At 37.4% G+C, this 20501-nt stretch overlaps 2 protein-coding genes across 2 annotated transcripts; both read right to left on the reverse strand.

Moving 5' to 3' along the window:
• Positions 1 to 813: 813 nt before the first annotated feature.
• On the reverse strand, positions 814 to 10575 carry LOC132059260 (nuclear pore complex protein NUP1-like). Its single transcript, XM_059451819.1, is given in 10 exon segments — positions 814 to 3095; positions 4057 to 4379; positions 4874 to 5515; positions 5637 to 5723; positions 5811 to 6003; positions 6005 to 6111; positions 6229 to 6421; positions 7507 to 7622; positions 8497 to 8543; positions 10249 to 10575. Coding segments are annotated over 10 exon segments (3915 nt in total). The 5' UTR covers positions 10526 to 10575; the 3' UTR covers positions 814 to 1165.
• Positions 10576 to 15570: 4995 nt separating this feature from the next.
• LOC132059261 (large ribosomal subunit protein mL101 (rPPR4)) lies at positions 15571 to 19911 on the reverse strand. The gene is made up of 2 exons (XM_059451821.1): positions 19527 to 19911; positions 15571 to 17209 (listed from the first exon to the last, which is right to left on the reverse strand). The coding sequence occupies exons 1-2, from the start codon at positions 19761 to 19763 to the stop codon at positions 15965 to 15967; spliced, it is 1482 nt and encodes a 493-aa protein (XP_059307804.1). The 5' UTR covers positions 19764 to 19911; the 3' UTR covers positions 15571 to 15964.
• Between the last annotated feature and the right edge of the window lie 590 nt (positions 19912 to 20501).

The raw sequence follows: 20501 nt of genomic DNA on the forward strand, positions 1-20501 counted from the left end.
AAAAAAAAAAAAAAAAAACTTCATGGGATAATCTATAACGAGAAATCGATGTCACTATAAAATTTTATATCTTATAGCAATGGTGAACCCATCCTCATGAAATCCTAGATTCGCCTCTACATAAATTCCCTCATAACTTATACATATATTAGTTATGTAATTTCTAAATTGCAAACCAAATACCGTAATGATATTATATAGATGAAAAATTTACCTCCTAACTAGCTACCAAACATGATATCACTTATGCATGATTTAGTACCTACATAACTCATCTCCAAAGCAGATGGTGATTTTTAGGATGGTTTTCACGGAAAAAAAAAAAAAAAAAACTCTCCCGTACATGATGTTAGCATGAAAATAGTAGATCTCTTACACTAAATTTTATCACTTAATGATAATTTCTTAATTTCTTAATTTGTCACTTGTGCTCCTTTGCTTCATTGGGTGGATAGCAGCCAAAATTCCCACCTTATTACCTCAGTTTTTGGCTTCGAACTGTGAATAGTTTGTTTTTGCAAATTCGTTATTATCTCTTAGTGTTTAGCTGCGTGATAAAATATCACTATGACCATACAAAGTGTAAGGATATGAAGATGTCTTTCGGTAATAATTCGGCATTTAGGTTAATAATAAATGTTAATTGATGCAATTGATACAGAGAAGATAAGGACTATCTGTAGTGAGAATTGAGTACGACTCCTACACAAACGAAATCATTTTTATCCAGTTGGTGGAAAATATATCATAAGTGAAAAAGATGTCCAAAATTTAATGTAAGCAAACACTAGAAATACTTCCAATAAGAGAACATTTTCCGACGTATCAACCTTTCGATTTTTTGTTTTATTAATCTTAAGACAATTGGGATGGATGTTTCTCTTGATCAATTTACCAGTGGATTCATCGAAAGAGATGTTTAGAGGCACAACCATTTCCCTCCTATTATACATGTAGAAGTACAAAAAGCAAAGTTGACTAAACAATTTGGTGAACTAAGACAAACCTTCATGGCCCTACCCGTACAATACAATCATTCATGTCTTTGTGTAAAAACTGTAAACAAAATTGTGACCTTTGATTGCTGTGCTATAATCAAATGATTTAGTCGTCTCCTGCCACTCGATATTCTAACCAACAAATCGAAGATCTTTGCTTAATGTCCTCATTTCCTTTTGTGTTTGTTTCTATTAATTTTCACAATCTTCCGACCTGATTTGTCAGGGCCACTGCTACCCAACGAAAAGCTCCCTCCACCACCAAATTCTAGATTGTTTGATGCTGCAAATGGAGAAGAATTCTGAGGAGCAGGCTGAACTAGACTGCTTGCTGCAAATGGATTAGGATTTTGGGGACCAGCCTGACTCTGCTGACCGCCGACAAACTGGAATGGACTCGGTGCTGAACCAAATGCAGAGCCACCTGGAGAGGGCGAAACAGAAGGTTGCCCAAAAGAAACTGCAGGTGCAGGAGCCTGCACAACATCCTCAGCCATGCTGTCTTCCATGTTAACATTGTTTCCAGGGGATGCAGCAAACGCTGAATTACCAAACATGGGCTGTGAAAGTGAATTTGTGGAAGAAGTTGAACCAAATAAAAAAGCAGAACCACTTGCGGCACTGGGTGTTGATCCAAAGACCACTGGTGAAGTGCTTGGAGTAGTAAAAGAAGATGAAGATGCTCCAAATGTAAACACAGAGGGGGTAGAAGAACTAAATGAGGAAGTAAAGCCAGGAGACTTTTGGGGCTGCCAACTAGATCCAAAAGTTCCAGCAGTGCTAGAGGCTTGTGAAGAGGCTGAAGTAGCACCAAAGTGGAATGGACTAGGATTAACTGTGCTAGCCGCATTTGTCAAGGAAGCTGAAGAACTAGCACCAAAACTGAAGATGCCAGGCGAAGCACTAGTGGAGGTGTTGCCAGCATTTGCAGGAGAAGTTGAAGAACTCCCACCAATATTAAATATACCAGGAGCAGCTGAAGTATTGATGGTGTTTGCTGAGGAGGATGAAGTATTACCACCAAAATTAAATACACTGGGGGTAGTACTGCTGGAGCTGTTGACAGCATTTGTTGAGGAAGCTGAAGAACTACCACTAAAGCTGAATATTCCAGGAGTAGCGCTGCTGGACGTGGCAGGTACACTGGTTTTTGAAGGAGCTGCAGAACTGGCACCAAAAGTAAATGCCAACGGGACCGTACCATTTGTGGGCCCACTTGAACTGCCTGCTGCACTGGAAGATGATGAACTTGCACCAAAACTAAATATTCCAGAAGCAGCATTGCTGGAGCCAACTAGGGCATTATGTGAAGGAGAAGCAGAAACTTGACCAGTAGTACCAGGCGCAGAACCAAACACAGGAAAGTTTGCTGTGGATGGCAATGAAGCAGATGAACTGAAAGGAGCGGGCATGCTCCCTGAGACAGCAGAAATGCCAGATCCACCAACAGAAGTCTCTGCTCTAACAAGTGATGCACCTCCTGTACTAAAAACAGAACCCTGAGACTCTGTACTACCTGCAGTACCCGTGGACATTACTGATCCAGAGCCTGTAGCTGCAAAAGATGCACCCCCGAAAGGTGAACTCTTCAAGTTGCCAAAAGCAGTTCCACTCTCAGATTTGGCATTCACGTCTGTAGTTTCTGCGGTGGAAGTTGTTGCTGGTGCTGAAACTGTTTTTGGCGGAACCCCAGAGAAACCAAATTTGATAAGAGGTTCCTTGGAAAACGAGGATGCTGCACTGGAACCAAAGAGACTGCTAGCAGATGCGGTAGAGCTTCCTGTTGTGCCACCAATCGTACTCGTAATGCTTGTCAACGGGGCACCAACATTCGAGCTGCTAGTCGAAACTTCATTTGTAAAACTACCCGATGCCAAGGCAGAGGTGGCTGAGATAGCAGGACTGGGAGCAAACAGTCCATTACTTGAAGGGCTGGATGGAGCACCAAATGAGAAAATACCACTAGTTGATATTGAACTTGATGGACCAGATGATGATGCTTCTAATTTGCCATTGCTGTCCACAGCCTTCTGTGAGTTATCCAACTGAAAAGGATTAGGCCGACCATCAGCTCGGCCGAACGCTAGATTGGAGAGGCTGCAGACATTTGAACAAATATCAGATGCACTTTCAGGTAGACTTAAAAAGGATGCACAAAAACACACAAGAACCTTACTCATTTCCTTATTCATCATATTTTCCAATTACTGCCTAACAGCTAGCTAGTAAACATCCTGAAATCTTTCATCATCTTCCCTTCCCATATAAACTTCAGCGACTGCTAGACTACACTCGGGTGCACAAGTTATTAATTTTTTGCTGATCACAAGAAACAATTTCCTCTTAAGTTTCCTTTACTAACAACTCCATTGAAAAACAAAACTGCGACTCTGACATGGATTGAGAGTGGACGAGTGATAATAAGAAAAAATATCAGATATGTAGATTGTGCAAGAGACCTGGGATATTATTTTTCAATTACGCATAAGATACCAAGTAGTGGTGGCAGTAAACAAATTGTAAATGTCAGCATGGTACTCAGTAATAGTTTTTCTTCATCTTTGTGCACTGCAAGGTCAGGGTTCAAGAAACTGGAAATGATCCCCAAAATCAGAACACAAACTCAAAAAACTGAGCATCCTTCATCAATTATAGTAAATTTGAAAATATACAAGCTCAAATCTACCTTAGAATTCTTCAAAAGCTTACAATTCTGTAGAACATTAAATTGCTCATTGTTTTGGTTGACTACGACCTTTGTCAACCATAGCATTTCCACAGTTCTATTGAGAAATTAATTTATATACCATTTATTTCAGATAATTTATTTATTTTATGAAACAAAAAAAGGGAAAAGAACCCCCACTAGTTACCCTAAATCAAAATGCAAACATCAGCTAGGAAATGCATCAGAAGAAACAAGTGCCCCAAAACCCATACATATTGAGAAGTACACAACTAGCATATCACTAAAAGTAAGGGTGCCGAAGCAAGATAATTGCAAAATCATTAGAATCAACTGATCATACTCTAGGAGTATACTGTAGTAGGAACTAACCTGCTCGAGCTTCCTGGCTTTGACCCCGTCACTGGGGTTGACGATGAAAACAGAAATGGTGGAACCATGTCAACATTTGTCTCCTTTGTTTTGTTAGACACAGTGACAGCGACCGCACCAGTATCTGGAGTTTCCATATCAGATCTCTTGTCTAAAACCCCAGGAGGTGTCTTTACATCCAGCAAAGCAGCAGGTTTGCTTGTGGGTTCAGCAGCACATAGGGGCTTCTGGTCAGCAGCAGATATTTCTAGCTTCCCTCTCCCTTCAGCTAATTGAGATGAAGGCCCATTAGAGTTTATGTCCTCTTCTAGCTCAAAAGAATCCTATAGAACACACCACCAGCAGAAACACGTTAAAAAAGAAATGTCTTATCATATAAATTGGTAATGACAAGAGATGAAATCAACCTCAAAAGAATCGTAAAGAAGACAACTAGGAACAAAATAGCAAAGTAGTCTGCAAATTGAATTCATAATAACCAGTGAAGCAGCTAAAAGTCAGACAAACGGAACAAGCAAATACGGAACACAGGATATATCCCACTTGCATAAATGCTAAAACCAGAATAGTAGTTGGTAACAATTATAGAGCAGAATCAAGTAACTAACTAAATGGTCACATGAATCTCTTCAACGGGAGGAAACTTTATCAACAGAAAAATAACCATTCATACACAAAAGACCATTTTTCCGAAATAAGTACAATATAGAAAACAAGTTGTTTAACAGTATCCACAAAAAAGGCGATATCCCATGTCAATTCAAAACCTGTTAAAGCAAGTCAAAGAATCTAATGCACTGAGACAAAAGGTGCGCACCTCATATGCACTCATCTTAAAAGCTCGTTTCTTGAGAGGAGGTTGAGCTGCAGACTTATTTTTTTCTAGGGAATTGGTTTCAACATTAGGTTGAGTATCTTTGAATGAAAAGATTGTATCTTTTTTTGCTATAACAGTTGACTCGCTAACAGAACTCTTATGCCCATATTGTTTAAATTCACTTTGCCTCGATTCACTGGGATTAGGAGAAAGAATTTTAGACCAGTTCTCCAACTTATAGCTATCTTGTGCGCTCTGCAGCAGCTTGGGTGAATCCAAATCCTCCAAGCTTCTGAGAGCTCGTCCGTGAAGCATGTTTGGTGTCAATTTATTCTCTTTCCCTGCAGCTAGTTTGGATTCTGATGATTTTCCCTTTGGGGTTATCTTTTCAAGTTGCTCCAATATCTTTGCAGCAGTCTCACTGGACTTTGGAGGGATGGCTACATGTCTTGCAGGCGTGGTTTTGTTATCTTCGACATCTCCGACAACTTTTGATACCTCCGGATGCAGGTTAGCTGCAGAAGCAACTCTCGTGCTGAGACGTGAAGCTCCAAAAGATAGATTAGGTTTCTGCCTAATCCTACGCATGGGACCAACAGATCCAAGATCATCATCCAGAACATAACTTCTTCGCTTGAGGGCCTGAAAGAGTTAGAAATTAAAAATAAAATAAGCAAATAAGGAAAAGAAAGAAGTGAAAAGAATAATAACACAAGTACACAAATGAGTTCAAAAAGATAACATAGGAATTTGGAATAAACACCTGCTTAGAACCAAAAAGTATATCGTGCTCCGACACTGGCTTAGATGATGAAGACCCACCATAGTCATAATTTGCCGAGCTGGTAGCCTGGTAGTAGATCAAATTTTAGAACAAAAAGGTTGAATCACATGCAGAAGGATTTCCAACATCGAAGTAAACAGAGAGCAAATAAACCTTCTGAACATCAGTTTGACGAACTCTAGAGTATGGCGTACGAGCCATGCTGTATATAGCAGATCTGCCACGAGATCTCGGAGTGGTAAACCCATTTTCTCGAACCCCGAGAAAACCAGGAGTCCTAGTTGTCACTGATGGAACGGGTGATCTTTGGACATATTGTGCATTTGTTAGCAGTGGTGTACCCTCTCACAACTTGACTACGCGTGCTCAGCATTGATGGTGACACCTTTGATGGCCTACTCCCCATGTAAGCTTTTGCAAGCTCAGCAGGAGAGGCAATATCATCTTCAAGAATCTGTAAACATGAACCACAAATGTGTCAGACTACCAAGAATCTATCGGTTCTTGCGAGGTCAAAATTTGAGTATCCATAGAAAATAGTCAGAAGGAACACTAGAGAATAGGATCTAACCCTGGAATTCATGACAGGAGTTGCAACAACTCCGCCGGATGTAACCTTAACAGAGTTATTTTCTTCCAGCAAGCTGCTTGAAGAATCCAATGCACATCTAGATTGAATGGCCTCGGCTCTTTTCTCCTCATCTCCCATAGGCATGTCTACAGCTTTTGAGCGCAAAAGTTCTGTCAAGCAATCAATCTCAGTTCTGCGCAAAGACATTTCATGTCTGTAAATCATACCCACCTTGAAATCGAGTAACAGAAAATTCCACTAAAGAATATTTCTAAATCTTTTAAACGAACTCATAAATCTAATAGAATCCAGAGGCTACATTTCTATGGCTTGATGCATAGAAAGACCAATCCCCTTAAAGGAACAATTCCCCGAAATCTTCAAGCTGGCAGTACATCCATCGCAGTAATTGCAGAATATTGGTCAACCGAAAGGTGGGAATTCAACTCTGGATGCATTGCAAGGACTGGAACTAGAGAGCAGACGCAGATTCTTTTATTTTGGTAAGGAAGCAAAGAAGGCAAAGGCCAATTCACAGTCATGTCAGCATACAGGTTCAGTCAGCATGTTATTGTTGTTGTTTTCAGCATACAGGTTCTGTCCAGTAGCTCTGATGCGGGCTGGCCATGGAAAAGTATTTGGAAAACAAATGCACCGCACAAGGTGAGATGTTTCACATGGCTGGAAACACATGAAGCATGTTTACACAGCATATTACCAAGGAGAGGAACGATTACATGTAACAACTATGGGCTTTACGAAGAAGGTTATAAGGATACATGTCATTCATCAATTATGGGACACGATGCTGAACTTGTTAGAACTTCAGGGGTGCATGCAAAGAACTACCAAAGATTTGCTACAATGCTGGTACTAGAAGGTACAGAAGAAAAATAGGAACATCATCCTTGTAACAATTTTTTCGGCGGGGAGGGTGGAGGGGCTTTGGGATGACGTGGGAAGAGGAACCAGAGAATCCATGAGAAGGAATGTTTTCTCAGTTCAGATGTATATTGTTTTTTAGCTTTTTGGAATTGGGAGGCAGATGTACACGATACAGATGGAACGATAGAATTTCTCAATTCAATAAATGTGCAGTAAGCAAACTGGTTTTCTGTTATTTTGTAAGGCCCAGCATCACTTGATGCTAGAAGAATAAGATATTACATCACTTCAACAAAAGAAAAAACAGATGATTCTACAATTATAACAATTTTTTCCAGTAATGAGTTATCATAAAGTACATTTTTAGGCCCAGTCAATTACCACAAATCTTACCTTGTAAATGTCTTCTGCTTCAAGAGCTGCTCAAGCTCTGAGAATGCGCCGTCCCCGGAGCTGCATGCATCGTTGTCACCTCCTTGTCCTGCCTCCACCAGTGCTCCAGCATACTCCTTCACAGAGAGGAAGAATTGTTCCGCATAGGGGGCACTTTTATCAGCATTAACCATATATAAATTTCAGGTAGAGCATATATTTCTTAAAAGCCGTGCTCTTAAAAGTAAAAACGCAAGCTGTGACAAGGTTCATGGGGCTTGAGGTGAAAAGTGAGAAGTGAAGCGCATAAATTACAAGAATTTACTTTTGATGAAGAATTACAAGAATTTACTACTACCCAACATATATGAATTGAGTACTATAATAATCAAGTTGTAACTAAAATAACTAGTTTCAGCATCCAATATACAGTAATATGGATATTAATCCAACTCATCAAGATTGAGATCCAAAGAACCATCCGCATTTTTGGTATAGTCACTTTGCACGTCATTGTTTGAAGTTCAGATTTCTCCGAGGGGCATGGTTTCACCCTTGAAGCAATACACCTCGCTTTGCATCGCTTAAAGAGACAAAGCGGCGATTTTTAATAACATTACTTAATATATAAATTATTGAACTCTTTTGGATACAAGGACACCAAAAGAAAGGATGACAGTCAGCATAGAAGGAATACAAAAGTTGCTATGTATAGGAAGACAGATTATCCACATAATAAAAAATTAGTACATCAGCACATTCCTCCTACAAGAATTGCATGGTGTTTTATCAGCTTTCATCATGAACTTGAAGTGAAACATGCATTTCTTAATAGATTATGACTATAGCAGCCAAAAAAAAAACACAAGCTGCAATTTCTTGGAAGATATAATTTTTTTTTTTTTTTTGATAAGTAAACGACTTGGAAGACATATGATCACATAATCAACTCAAATCTGATTATAAAGGCACCATAGCTTTGTGAACAAAGTTCAAGAATAATAAACTTACATTGGGACGTGACTCCTGAGGCAGATTCTGTGGTTCTTGTCTTGGTCCTGTTTAAATCAAAACGGAATCATGTCTCAACTGAAGTCATTGCTGAAAGCAGAATAGAAAGAGAATGCTACTAGTACACCACTGGAAGATTATTTATTTTTAATTTATACCAATCAATCAACTGTGTCTTATTCCCAATCTAGTTGGTGTCAAACAAAGGTAGCATCCCAACAGAAATTATTGCCACTTACAACCAAATTGAATAGCCAGTGTGTTTCTCAGCTGACAAAACAATGATCAGAAGGAAATGGAAACTAAACCAAGAAGGAATGTCTAAATCGAATCAACAAGGTCACAAAACAGCTAATTTATGAAAATAGTTTAATTCATCCTCAGTGACTATATAAGCTCAGGTGAAAAAACATGCAAATATTGTCTATTAAATTTTAAACTTCATGATATTCCAAAAAGGAAAAAGAAAAACTCCTTCCCCGGCCTCGAGTAGCAAGTAAAAAAATATTATACATTAAAGCCAAACATCATAACAATATCACACATGGTAAAACTCCATCCTCTTAACTATACAAGCTCAACCAGGGGCACAAATCAGTAAGCAAATGTTCTGCTATATCCAAATCGAAACAACTACTGGTTTCTCAAAGGGTCAGACAAAGCAAACCGACCAACTCACAGCTCCAACTATATACCCAAAACACCCAAATTTACAGCAACAAAACCTCAACAATGAAAGAACAAAACTTCTGTGCTCGCCTACATAAATACATTATTCATTGAACAACCAACATACACTCAGATACAATCATCAAGCTAAAGCTCATCGGTTCTGCCTCCAATGAAAAACAAAGGAACTCTTTCCTCCAAAGGATATCCAATTTCCACACTTTATGAGTCCAAAAATCACATAACTACGTCCCTCAGGAAACACATCCATTACTGTTATTATAACTGTAATATAGAAATTGGTTTTGTTTTCAATCTAAATGAAGCTAGGAGTCTCATTAACCAACCAATAGTTCAAATTGACCAAAAACAAGACCAAAGTTGCAATCATTTCCTCGCGAAATTGATAAATCTCGCAACTCCAGCAATAAATAGATGCTACATAACTCTAATACAGAAATCGCTATAGAAATAAATTTTGTTTCCAACCTAAATTAAGCTAGGAGTCTCATTAACCAACCACTAATTTTGAATTAACCAAAAACAAGACCAAAGTTACATCATTTCCTTGAGAAAATTGATTAATCTAGCACCTCCAGCAATGAATAGATGCTACATAACTACGTTCCTCAGGAAACACATCCATTACTATTATTATAACTGTAATATAGAAATCATTATACAAATCGGTTCTGTTTTCAATCTAAATAAGCTAGGAGTCACATTAATCAACCAAAGTTACATCATTTCCTTGAGAAAATTGATAACTCTCAGAACTACAGCATTAAATAGATGCTACATAACTGGAAATACATCTTTTGGAATCCAATAATCAAATTTCCTCTAAAATATATCGACTTTTCACACTATACGAGTCCAAAAATCACATAACTAAATCCCTCAGGAAACACATCCATTACTATTACTATTATAACTAAAATATAGAAATCGTTTTTCTTTTCAATCTAAACAGTCTCATTAACCAACCAAAATTACATCATTTCCTTGCAAAAATTGATAAATCTAACAACGCAAGCAATAAACACACATTAGATAACTCGAAAAAAAAAAAATTACACTTACCTGGAGGTAGAGATAACGGCATTGAAGTAGAAGGTTCTAGATGTTTACGGAATACGGAGTTAAATAACCGTTGAGCACCGTTAGTTATGAGCTTTGAAGCTGGATCAACAACAGCCTTTGTAAGCCAACTAGGGTTTCTTTGTGCTGGTGGTGGTGGACGATCGTAAGGTGTTGTTTGGTTCCGTCGGAAAGGTTTTTTCCTAAATTTACCTCCCGCTCCGGTTCCGGCTCCTTCGTACGCGCCCGCCGCCGCCGTGCCATCACGCGCCGTCGACATTTTAGTGAGAGAGAGAGAGAGAGAATAATGCAACGGGTAATGAAATTGAAGAAGAGAGGGAAATTAGGGTTTTATTTCGTTGGAAAGACACGGAAAGCGATGCTCATTATTATTTTGTTTTCATCGAATAGTGCAAAAAAAAAAAAAAATTCTACTCCCTAATTCTTCTGTCTGAATTTATATACCGTCTCAATTTATGTCACACAATTTTCGTGTTAGTATGTCTCAAAAAATAAGTCACTTTTTATATTTAGAAATAATTTAATTTATGAGATTATTTACAGCAATATAAATATTTAAGGTTTGTTTTAAACCATAAATTTTAAAAGTCTTCATTTTTTACTTAAATCTCCTGCCTAATCAAACTGAGACAGGTGTACTGTTTTTGCTCAATTTATGCGACACAGTTTGCATTTTTCGAGAGACAAATAATTTAATTTTGACCATAAATTCGTGCATGAAATCTTTAGATTTTTTAAAATAAAATGTACATATTTGACAACTATTATAAGTCACAATAAAATGATAATTCAAAATATTTAAAAGATATATGAAAATATTATGATAAAAGAAAATTTTATTTGAATCACTAAATTCAAAAATTATCACATAAATTGAGACGAATGTATTTTATTTTATTTTGTATTGAGTTAAGAAATATCATAATTTATAATTTTTTATGTAGTACTTAAATATTTAATTTTTAGTTGGAAAACATCAAGTTGATCTACAATTTAACTTTAAAAGATAGTCAAATTTAACTCTGAGCAAAAAGGTGCGACATAAATTGCGACCAAAAGAGCAATATAATTCTTCTTTATTTATTAGATATGATGAAATAAAAATCTGAGGAGGAGCGTGAGCATATGTAATTATTTGATCGTTTTTATTTTCGATTATTATTTGAACGTTGTTAATTGAGAAAAGTTGGCGGGCCAGTATGGGGGACCAAATTTTTGGCGCCTGTGACTCTAACTTTAATATTGCTCAGCTTACTATATGTGTAGTTGTGATTACCGTTTTAGCAAGTTCAGTACTTGCCAGAAAAGTACACTATACTTGCAAATTGTACTACATTTTTCAGTCTTCAGAAAAATGCCTTTATTTTATAACCAACTTATGTTTAAATCACATTGATTGGACTAATTTAAATTCATGTTGCATAAAGGAATTCATAATCAAAATAATACAAAAAATATTTTTGTAATTGAAATAAATGACAAAATGCAAAGGAAATAAAAGTAAGATTAATGCATGAAATTCACACGGACAAAGTTAACCTTTCCAGGTTAACGGTCATTCGGCAAGTATTGACCAATTTAGCGAATGAAATACATGTATTATACCCCCCAACTTTAAGACCCCAACCTTAATTTAGTAATGTATTATTATATTGTGAATTAGTTATATTACAAAATATTAACAATTCGGCGGTCATTAGTAGCATAAAGAAGGAAATTACAAAAAAAAAAAAAAAAAATTCTCTTATCGACCAATCAAATATTAACAATTTCTAAGGAAGACCAATTCCATCAGAAAAAAGGAAGAGTTTTTCACCAAAAACATCTCTATTCTTTCATCCAAACTTTCAATACATCTTGTAATATCTCATTTAACTGAAAACATCCTTATTTCTTCAACTTGACCAACGCCATCTGTCTGTTAAGTTTCCATCCACTACTAATGGAATCTATATTTTTCTCTTGCTACTACTATTCGTCTCTTTCATTTATTTTTCCTTTTTCACCCACAAGACTTATAGTAATAGATTTATTTTTTTGATAATAAGTGCTGGTTCTTTTTAGCATTTTCCCTCTTGAGTAAGTTATGTTTTTTAAGTTTAACCTGTAAAATACAAATGAATGAATATCTCAAGTTTAGATGTTCAAATTGAAAGTTTGGGAGGGGGAAGTAGAGATGAGGATGCGGAAAAGCGTGTCTTTTTTTTAGAACCAATTCGGGTTCATGTAGGGATGCTCAATTAGAGAATCTATTCATCTTATACGGGGATTGGTGGAGCAGTGTAGGGAGAGGAAGAGGGATCTACATATGGTATCCATCAATTTGGAAAAGGCATACGATAAAGTTCCAAGAAAGGAAGTTTCAAGTATCTTAGGCCTATTACCTAAGGAAATGGAGAGATTGACGATGATGTCACACATCGTATTAGTGCAGGATGGATGAAATAGAGGCTTGCATCCAGAGTCTTGTGTGACAAGAAAGTGCCATCAAAACTTAAAGGAAAGTTCTACAAAGTGGTGGTTAGACCAACTATGTTATATGGGGCGGAGTGTTGGCCAGTCAAGAACTCTCACATTCAGAAGATGAAAGTGGCGGAAATGAGGATGTTGCGTTGGATGTGTGGGAATACTAGGAGGGATAGGATTAGAACTAAAGATATTCGGGATAAGGTGGGAGTAGTCTCGGTGGAGAATAAGATGCGGGAAGCGAGGTTGAGATAGTTTGGACACATGCAGAGGAGATGCGCGGATGTCAAGTGCAAAGGTATGAGAGATTAGCTATAGACGGTTTCAGAAGAGCTAGAGGTAGACCGGATAAGTATTGGGGAGAAGTGATTAAACAGGACATGACACAGGTTCAGCTCACCGATGACATGACTATGAATAAGAATATATTGAGAATAAAGATTAGGCAGTAGGTTAGTAGGTAGTTGAGTTTTGTCCTATTGATCCGTTCATACTAGTAGTCATAGTATTACTCTTTACAGTTTCTTGTCCTTCCATTTCGGCTATTATATGTTGCTTTTTTGTGCTTTGATTATCGTATGAGTTTTTGATAGTTGCTGCTTCTTTTTTGTTAAACTGCTTTATTATGCTTTTATCGTCTTTTGTCATGACTATTTATACTGCCATGATTTGCTTGTCCTTGTGTCGAGGGTCTACCGGAAACATCCTCCCTATCTCCCAAGGTAGGGTAAGGTTTGGGTACAATCTACATTTTCCAGACCCCACTTTGTGGGATTTCACTTGATATGTTGTTGTTGTAGATGTTCACTATTTTTTTTTTCTTTATTTTAAAATGTAGGAGTAAGGTCTGCGCACACTTTACCCTCCCTAGGCTACACTTTGTGGGATTTCAGTGGGTATGTTGTTGTTGCTGTAGATGTTCAATATTCTTTTTTTTTTCTCTTCATTTTCAAATATTTTCTTTTCAAACTTCAACCAAATATTATTCAAATGCCTAGTAAAGTTTGAAACTATAGTTATACAAGCCTTAGAGTCAACTTCTCCGGCTCAAGCTTACCTCCTCGAGAATGGCACCAAACATATATAGAAGAAACCAGATCTTAATTGCTTGTTTTATAACTGAATGCAAAGATTACACTTTCAATGACCAAACTTCCAGCTATTGAACAATATGCAGGCCAGGAAGTGGATACTTTCAATCGGTATGCCAACCAAATCCAAGATTATAGTAATTAGTAACTACTAGTAATTGCTTTTCACCTTTAGAGATATGAAATTTCAGCAATTTATTAAACTGTTCTCATACAGAAAAATGTTGAAATGCAGGAAACATTTTCAAACTAACAGGTAAAGTTAGTTAAAGTAATCCACACAATTAAGAAAAAAAAATATACCTCTGTACTATTGGAAAAGGGCCAAATATACCGTTGTACTATTGGAAAAGGGCCAAATATACCTCTTGTGATACTTTGGGTCCAAATATACCCATGCGTTATACTATTGGCTCAAATATACCCTTCCTCCGTTAAAAGTTGTCCACCTTGGACATCCTATACTATGTGGCAGTGACATTTGATGAGGTGGATGCCACATGGCATTGCCACCTCATCACCCCTAACCCATTTTACTCTTCCCCTCTTCCACCACTAAAATTTCCACCCCCTCTACCACCATTACATCTTCAGGCATTATGACAGAAGAAGACGATGGTGATGATTCCATCATCAATCTCCTGTTCAGTTATCTAGAATCAGTTAAGTACATACAATGACACTAATAGAAAAATAACGAATTAAACTAAATAAGAAAATCACTTTGTACGAACAAATAGCACGTAACCGAGATTAGATCGATAAACAGAGAGATTGACGAAGAATTTGTCTTTGTGCCTTCTTTATTGCAACTTCAGGATTATTAATCACCTGTTTATTCACTATAACCCTTGGAGAAAAATGGAAGAGGGGAGGAGTAAAATGGGTTAGGGGTGATGGCAATGCCGCATGGCATCCACCTCATCAAATGTCACTACATATATAATAAAACATACATGTCAAGACTGTGCCATCATCAAGATGCATTTGCAAAAAGAGCCAGATTGACTAAGCTGTAGAAGGAAGAAAGTTTGTGTTCATTGCCAAAAGTTCTTTGTTTATGGGTATTACAAAGGAGGAAGTGTATATTTGAGCCCCTTAAAGCCATTTTGGCTTAAAATATAACGATTGAGTCCAAGATATTTGGCCCTTTTCCAATAGTACAAGGGTATTTTTGACCCTTTTCCGCATATATAATAAAACATACATGTCAAGACTGTGCCATCGTCAGGATGCATTTGCAAAAGGAGCCAGATTGACTAAGCTGTAGAAGGAAGAAAGTTTGTGTTCACTGCCAAAAGTTCTTTGTTTCTGGGTGTTACAAAGGAGTAACACGTGAGAAATATGCATTCCGTTAGTAATAGATGGAAAACTTAACCAAGGGATGTTTTTGGTTCATTTTGCGAATTTTGAAGGATGTCTCAGTTAAATGAAATATTACAAGGATGTAATGGAAGTTTGGATGAAAGAGTAAAGATATTTTTGGTCAAAAACTCGAAGAAGGAACCTCTAAAAGAGTTGAAGTTCAGAGACCGCAATGATCATAGACTCATAGTTGAGTGTCTCTGTATTTAGTATGCTCAACATAACTTCCCATATGTTGAGCATAGTAAATACAATAAAATGATTATTAACACAAAATATATCATTCTCATAAAAAGGATGCAGCGGCTGCAACTTGCAAGATGAAGATGTTTGATAATGCGATCAGTACTCGCTTTTGGTTAACGATGTTACAAAATATAACCCTTTTAAACATCAATCTCTTGCAATATATTCTCCATTATCAACACTAGAACCAAAAACAAAACAATGATGTTATTCAAAATAAACTAGCAGAAGGGTGAAATTATAAATAGCTGAAAAGTCTAGAATTTAACCAGGAGTAATATAAAACTCAGTAACTGCAGAAGGCTCTGGTCCAATATTGAAATCATGATGGCCTACTTGCTAAACAAGTGATCACAACTTGCGCTTATTTTGCTTCATGGCACCAGAATTACAACATTCAAGCACACAATGTTTCAAAGAGATCTACTTGGAATAAAAAGGGTAGCTCCACATCTCGCAACACGCTGAAAACTCACATCTCCGTTTCAGTTTGTGAAAGCTCAAGGTATGTAAATTACCTTAACATGATCTCACTCCACGGAGATGGCATCGAGCAATCTTTTACCTTCATCGGTCAGCTCTATGTTCTCCATTTTAATCCGCCGACGCATGATAGGACTTGTTTTTTCAGAAGCTACATAAGTTCTTAACAAAGATTCAAATATGTCAACCCCCAACTCATCCTTAGCCTTCTTCAAAATTTCCATAAAGTGTTCTGCACCAGCGACATCTTTATTTTGTTCAAAATGACTCATGAATTTTGTGACGGTGGCAGATGATGGAAACCACTTTCCACCATCACCCCTTCCGATTGAAACTGCTTTGTCAACACAGTCAATTGCTGACTTGATATCCCCATTTTGCAGATAATAATCCATGAAAATCTCCCATGTCTTAGCATTGGGCTTAGCTCCACTCCTTCTGGCCCGTTCCTTGAGATCTTCAGCTTTCTCCATGGAACCTTGCTTAGTGTAAGCTCTTATAAGAACATTTGCTACACGTATGTCATAAGTTGGGCACCCAGACTCCCATTCCTTGAAGCATTTCTCAGCACCCGGTAAGTCATTCAAGTTAACCAAAACTTGGATCATGTTAAGATAGCTTATGTTTGCTGTTCTGGGAAAAGCAAGCCTCAAAGAACGCCATACACGATATACTTCAAGCAAGTTTCCAACACGGCCATACAATGTGATCAGAAACTGGTAAGCAGTTAAATTGCGGCATGCATTTTTCTTCTCCAGTTCCTTGAGTGCCTTCACTGCTTTATCAGCTAAGCCAGCATCTGCATAGATCGATGCCAAATTACTATATGTAGTCCAATCTTCAGCAACACGGCCATCCCTCTTCATTTCATCAATAACCCTCTCAACCCCAGAAATATCATTCACAGAAGAAAGAGCCCTCATCCAGACGTTGTAGGTGAAAGAATCTGGCATAACGTCATAGGCCTTCATTTCTTGAATAATGGCTGGAATTTTTTCTGGGTGCCCAGTTTTTATGTAAAGAGTCATCAAGCTGTTGTAAGGCATAGAGCTTAAACTTAAGTTAAGTTCTTTCATTTTCTCCATCAAAGCCTCAGCTTTTTCAGTCATTAATTCCTTGCAATAGCAGTTCAGAAGAGCACAATAAGTGACAAGATCTTTCGATGCCTCTGGGAGATTCAGAAAATAGCTCTCTGCTGCTTCAATCCCTTTACTCTTGGCAACAAGATCTAGATGTATAGCTTGATCATTAATGGTCTTGTTCATGCCCCTTTTTTCCATTGTTTCTGATAACTGCACATAGCAACTAGCAAATTGAAACATTTCAACAACAACAACAACAACATACCCAGCGAAATCCCACAGTGTGGGGTCTGGGGAGGGTAAAATGTACGCAGACCTTACCTCCATCTCGGAAGATAGAGAGGCTGTTTCCGGAAGACCCTCGGCTCAAGAGAAAACATGATGAGAAAAGGTCAGATAAGCAGGAACAGTTCAAAGCAATACGAAAATGAAACTAACGAAAGCGAAAAAACAGAAACAGTGGCTACCACAGATAAATACGATAATCGTGGTACACGGACTAACATATAGTTGCACGAATCAAAGGACAAGAAAATGAAGATCAAAACCGCGACTACTAGTACGACGGGATACTAGCCTTCTACCCTAATCTGAGTCCTCCATAGCCTCCTATCTAAGGTCATGTCCCTCGGTAGTTCGGAACCGCGCCATGTCCCGTCTAAGCACCTCTCCCCAATACTTCTTCGCCTACCTCTACCTCTTCCTCGAAACCGTCCATAGCCAACCTTTCACACCTCCGCAGTGGGGGACATCCGTGTCTCTCCTCCTCACATGCCCAAACCATCTCAGCTGCGCTTCCCGCATCTTGTCCTCCACTGATGCCACTCCCACCTTATCTCGGATATCTTCATTCCTAATCCTATCTCGCCTGGTGTGCTCACACATCCATCGCAACATTCTCATTTTTGCAACTTTCATCTTCTGGACGTGCGAGTTCTCGACCGCCCAAAGACTCCGCCCCATACAACAAAGCTCGCCTCACTACCACTTTGTAGAACTTGTCTTTAAGCTTTGGTGGCACCTTCTTATCACACAAAGACCTCGAAGCGAGCCTCCATTTCGTCCACCCCGCACCAATACGACGCGTGACATCATCGTCAATATCCCCATCTCCTTGTACAATAGACCCAAGATACTTAAAGCTTCTTTTCTTTTGACGGCACAGGTACCCACCACTTCCACGCCACCATGTGTCTCGTCACTAAACTTACACTCCATGTACTCTGTCTTGGTCCTACTCAACTTGAACCCTTTAGACTTCAGAGTTTGTCTCCAAACCTCCAGCTTAGCATTCATTTTGCTAAAAGAAACCAAGGAACCATAAAGAATTACTTGCTTACAAGTCACAACTTACAGTGCTAAGTACATAACAGTTCTACTTCAAATTCTCCGTTGTCATAATAAGATTTTAGAGATAAAATGAACCCACTCTGGGGTTTCTTAGATAGTGGTTTACAATATGCATTAAGGCATCATCCCTTAAGCAGTTATTCACTTTTTTATCCAAAGCTGCCACCAAAAAATAACATAAGAATTAAGTAAAAATCTAGCAGTTTCACTTGCTGGTTCAATATCTTCTTTAATCTGAAAAGGCAGAACTATCTTTGCAATGCAAGTTGTTCAACATGGCTGGAAGAATGCAAGGAGAACAGCCAAAGATTAATTAATCAAAAGGAATAATGATAAAAAGCAAACACGACCCTTTGAATTTCCAACATCAAGGTTAGTTGGAATATGCATGAACTATAAAGCGACTAATCAAGTTCAGATACCTAAATTTCTGAGTTAAAACCATGGCACCATACAGATATACGCAAAGCATTTGGGGTTTAAAGTTCACCATTTCAAAAATGAAAGACCTTGCAAGAAGTAGTCTTTCATATTAACGATAAATTTTTTTAGGCCAAATACTACAATCTTACAGAAATGCTAATAGGGTTTAGGGTTTAACGCAATCAGAGAGATGATCTCTTTCCTACAGTTTGTTTGGATAGCCTTTGTTTTGTTAGTTTAAATAAATGTCTGTTTTGATTGTCACTTAAAATTTTATTCTATCGTATCGTTAAATCTATCATAATGTAATGACAAAAAGTCCCATTTTATGTAACGACCGATTTGGTGTGATCTCTAATTAATTTTTTTTTCTCATTTTGTCTTCGTTTATTATCTAATAATCCTATTTTATTATTTTCTGGCATTACGTTAACAATACAATACAACACATTATGAAACGATATGTAACAACCATCCAAACAAGGTATGAGAAGCAAACTCAAAACCCAGATTTATTTTCAGGTCAAACAATGGTAGATAACTAAACAACAAGGTTTAAGGGACACAATCCCCAAAAATGACAAAACCCCACACTTATTCTAAGGCCAAATCATGAAAACCTACTTAAAAGCTACAACATTTTAACTCAAAGGCCAAGTATTGTTCAGGTCAAATATACAGATACAGAAATGCACAGTTTAGAAAAAAAAAAAAAAAAAAAAAAAAAATCAAGAATGTGAGAAAAATGGGAGACCTTGAGTGCTGGAGCATAAAGTTTGCGTTGACGTAAAACTTTAAGGGATTTTCCAACTTCCCATTTATAAGCACTTTTATGTGATTTCAAGAATTCATTCAGATTTTTCCTAACATGATTTTCTTCACCACCTTCTTTGAATAGATTTTTGTTAAGTGCATCTTCTAAGTACTTTTTTGTTGATCTTTTCCCAATGTTCTTCGTTTTCATAGAGAATTTCTGTATAAACGACGTCATTTTGATTGGTTTGGTTTCCTTGTTTTTGCTTATTACAATGTGATTGATTGTTGGGGTTTTAATTTTCAGGTGGGAAAAACCCTAAGGCAAGCTGAGGATGGAGAATGGAGACTGTGAAAATGGTAAATGGGCTTCTGATTAGATCTGGGCCTACTGCATTATTTTGAAGTTCTTACACATTTTTTTTGTTTTCTTTAATTTTCTTGAAAAAAAAATGCGGATATTTCCTTCGAAAAAAAAGAATTTTTTTTTTTGCAAGGGACTTTTAAAGTCTTTTATAAGCGAATTTGTCCTAGGGAAAAAGTTTGTCTTACGAAATTTTGCAACGCAGAATTTTTTATTTTTTTACTCTGCTAGAATTCTACAAAAGTTAGGCCTTACCTGAATAGGCCTAATTTTTCTATGAACCTCTGTGTTGCAGATTTTTTTTTTTATTGAGTCGAGATTTGAACCCAGAACCTCGGGGTATTTTAGGGAAAGAACAAAAATTAAAGACCAGCAATTTGAGGGGTAAAAATTAAGACCACCCCCGAATAAGGACAATCGTGCAAATTGCCCGTTTTTGCACGGATTGTTCTGCAAACGCACTGGTCTTTAATTTTTGGCCCTTATATCTACGGTCTTCAACTTTTGTTCCTACTACTTATTTAATGAAAATATCTAGATATGCTTTGCTCGACGTGAGTTCTGTAATATTTTTATCTCTGAAAGCTGAACTTTTGTTTTGTTTGGCATAAG

This window comes from Lycium ferocissimum, chromosome 6 (assembly GCF_029784015.1).
Source record: "Lycium ferocissimum isolate CSIRO_LF1 chromosome 6, AGI_CSIRO_Lferr_CH_V1, whole genome shotgun sequence".
In the NCBI taxonomy this organism is placed as follows: Eukaryota; Viridiplantae; Streptophyta; class Magnoliopsida; order Solanales; family Solanaceae; genus Lycium; species Lycium ferocissimum.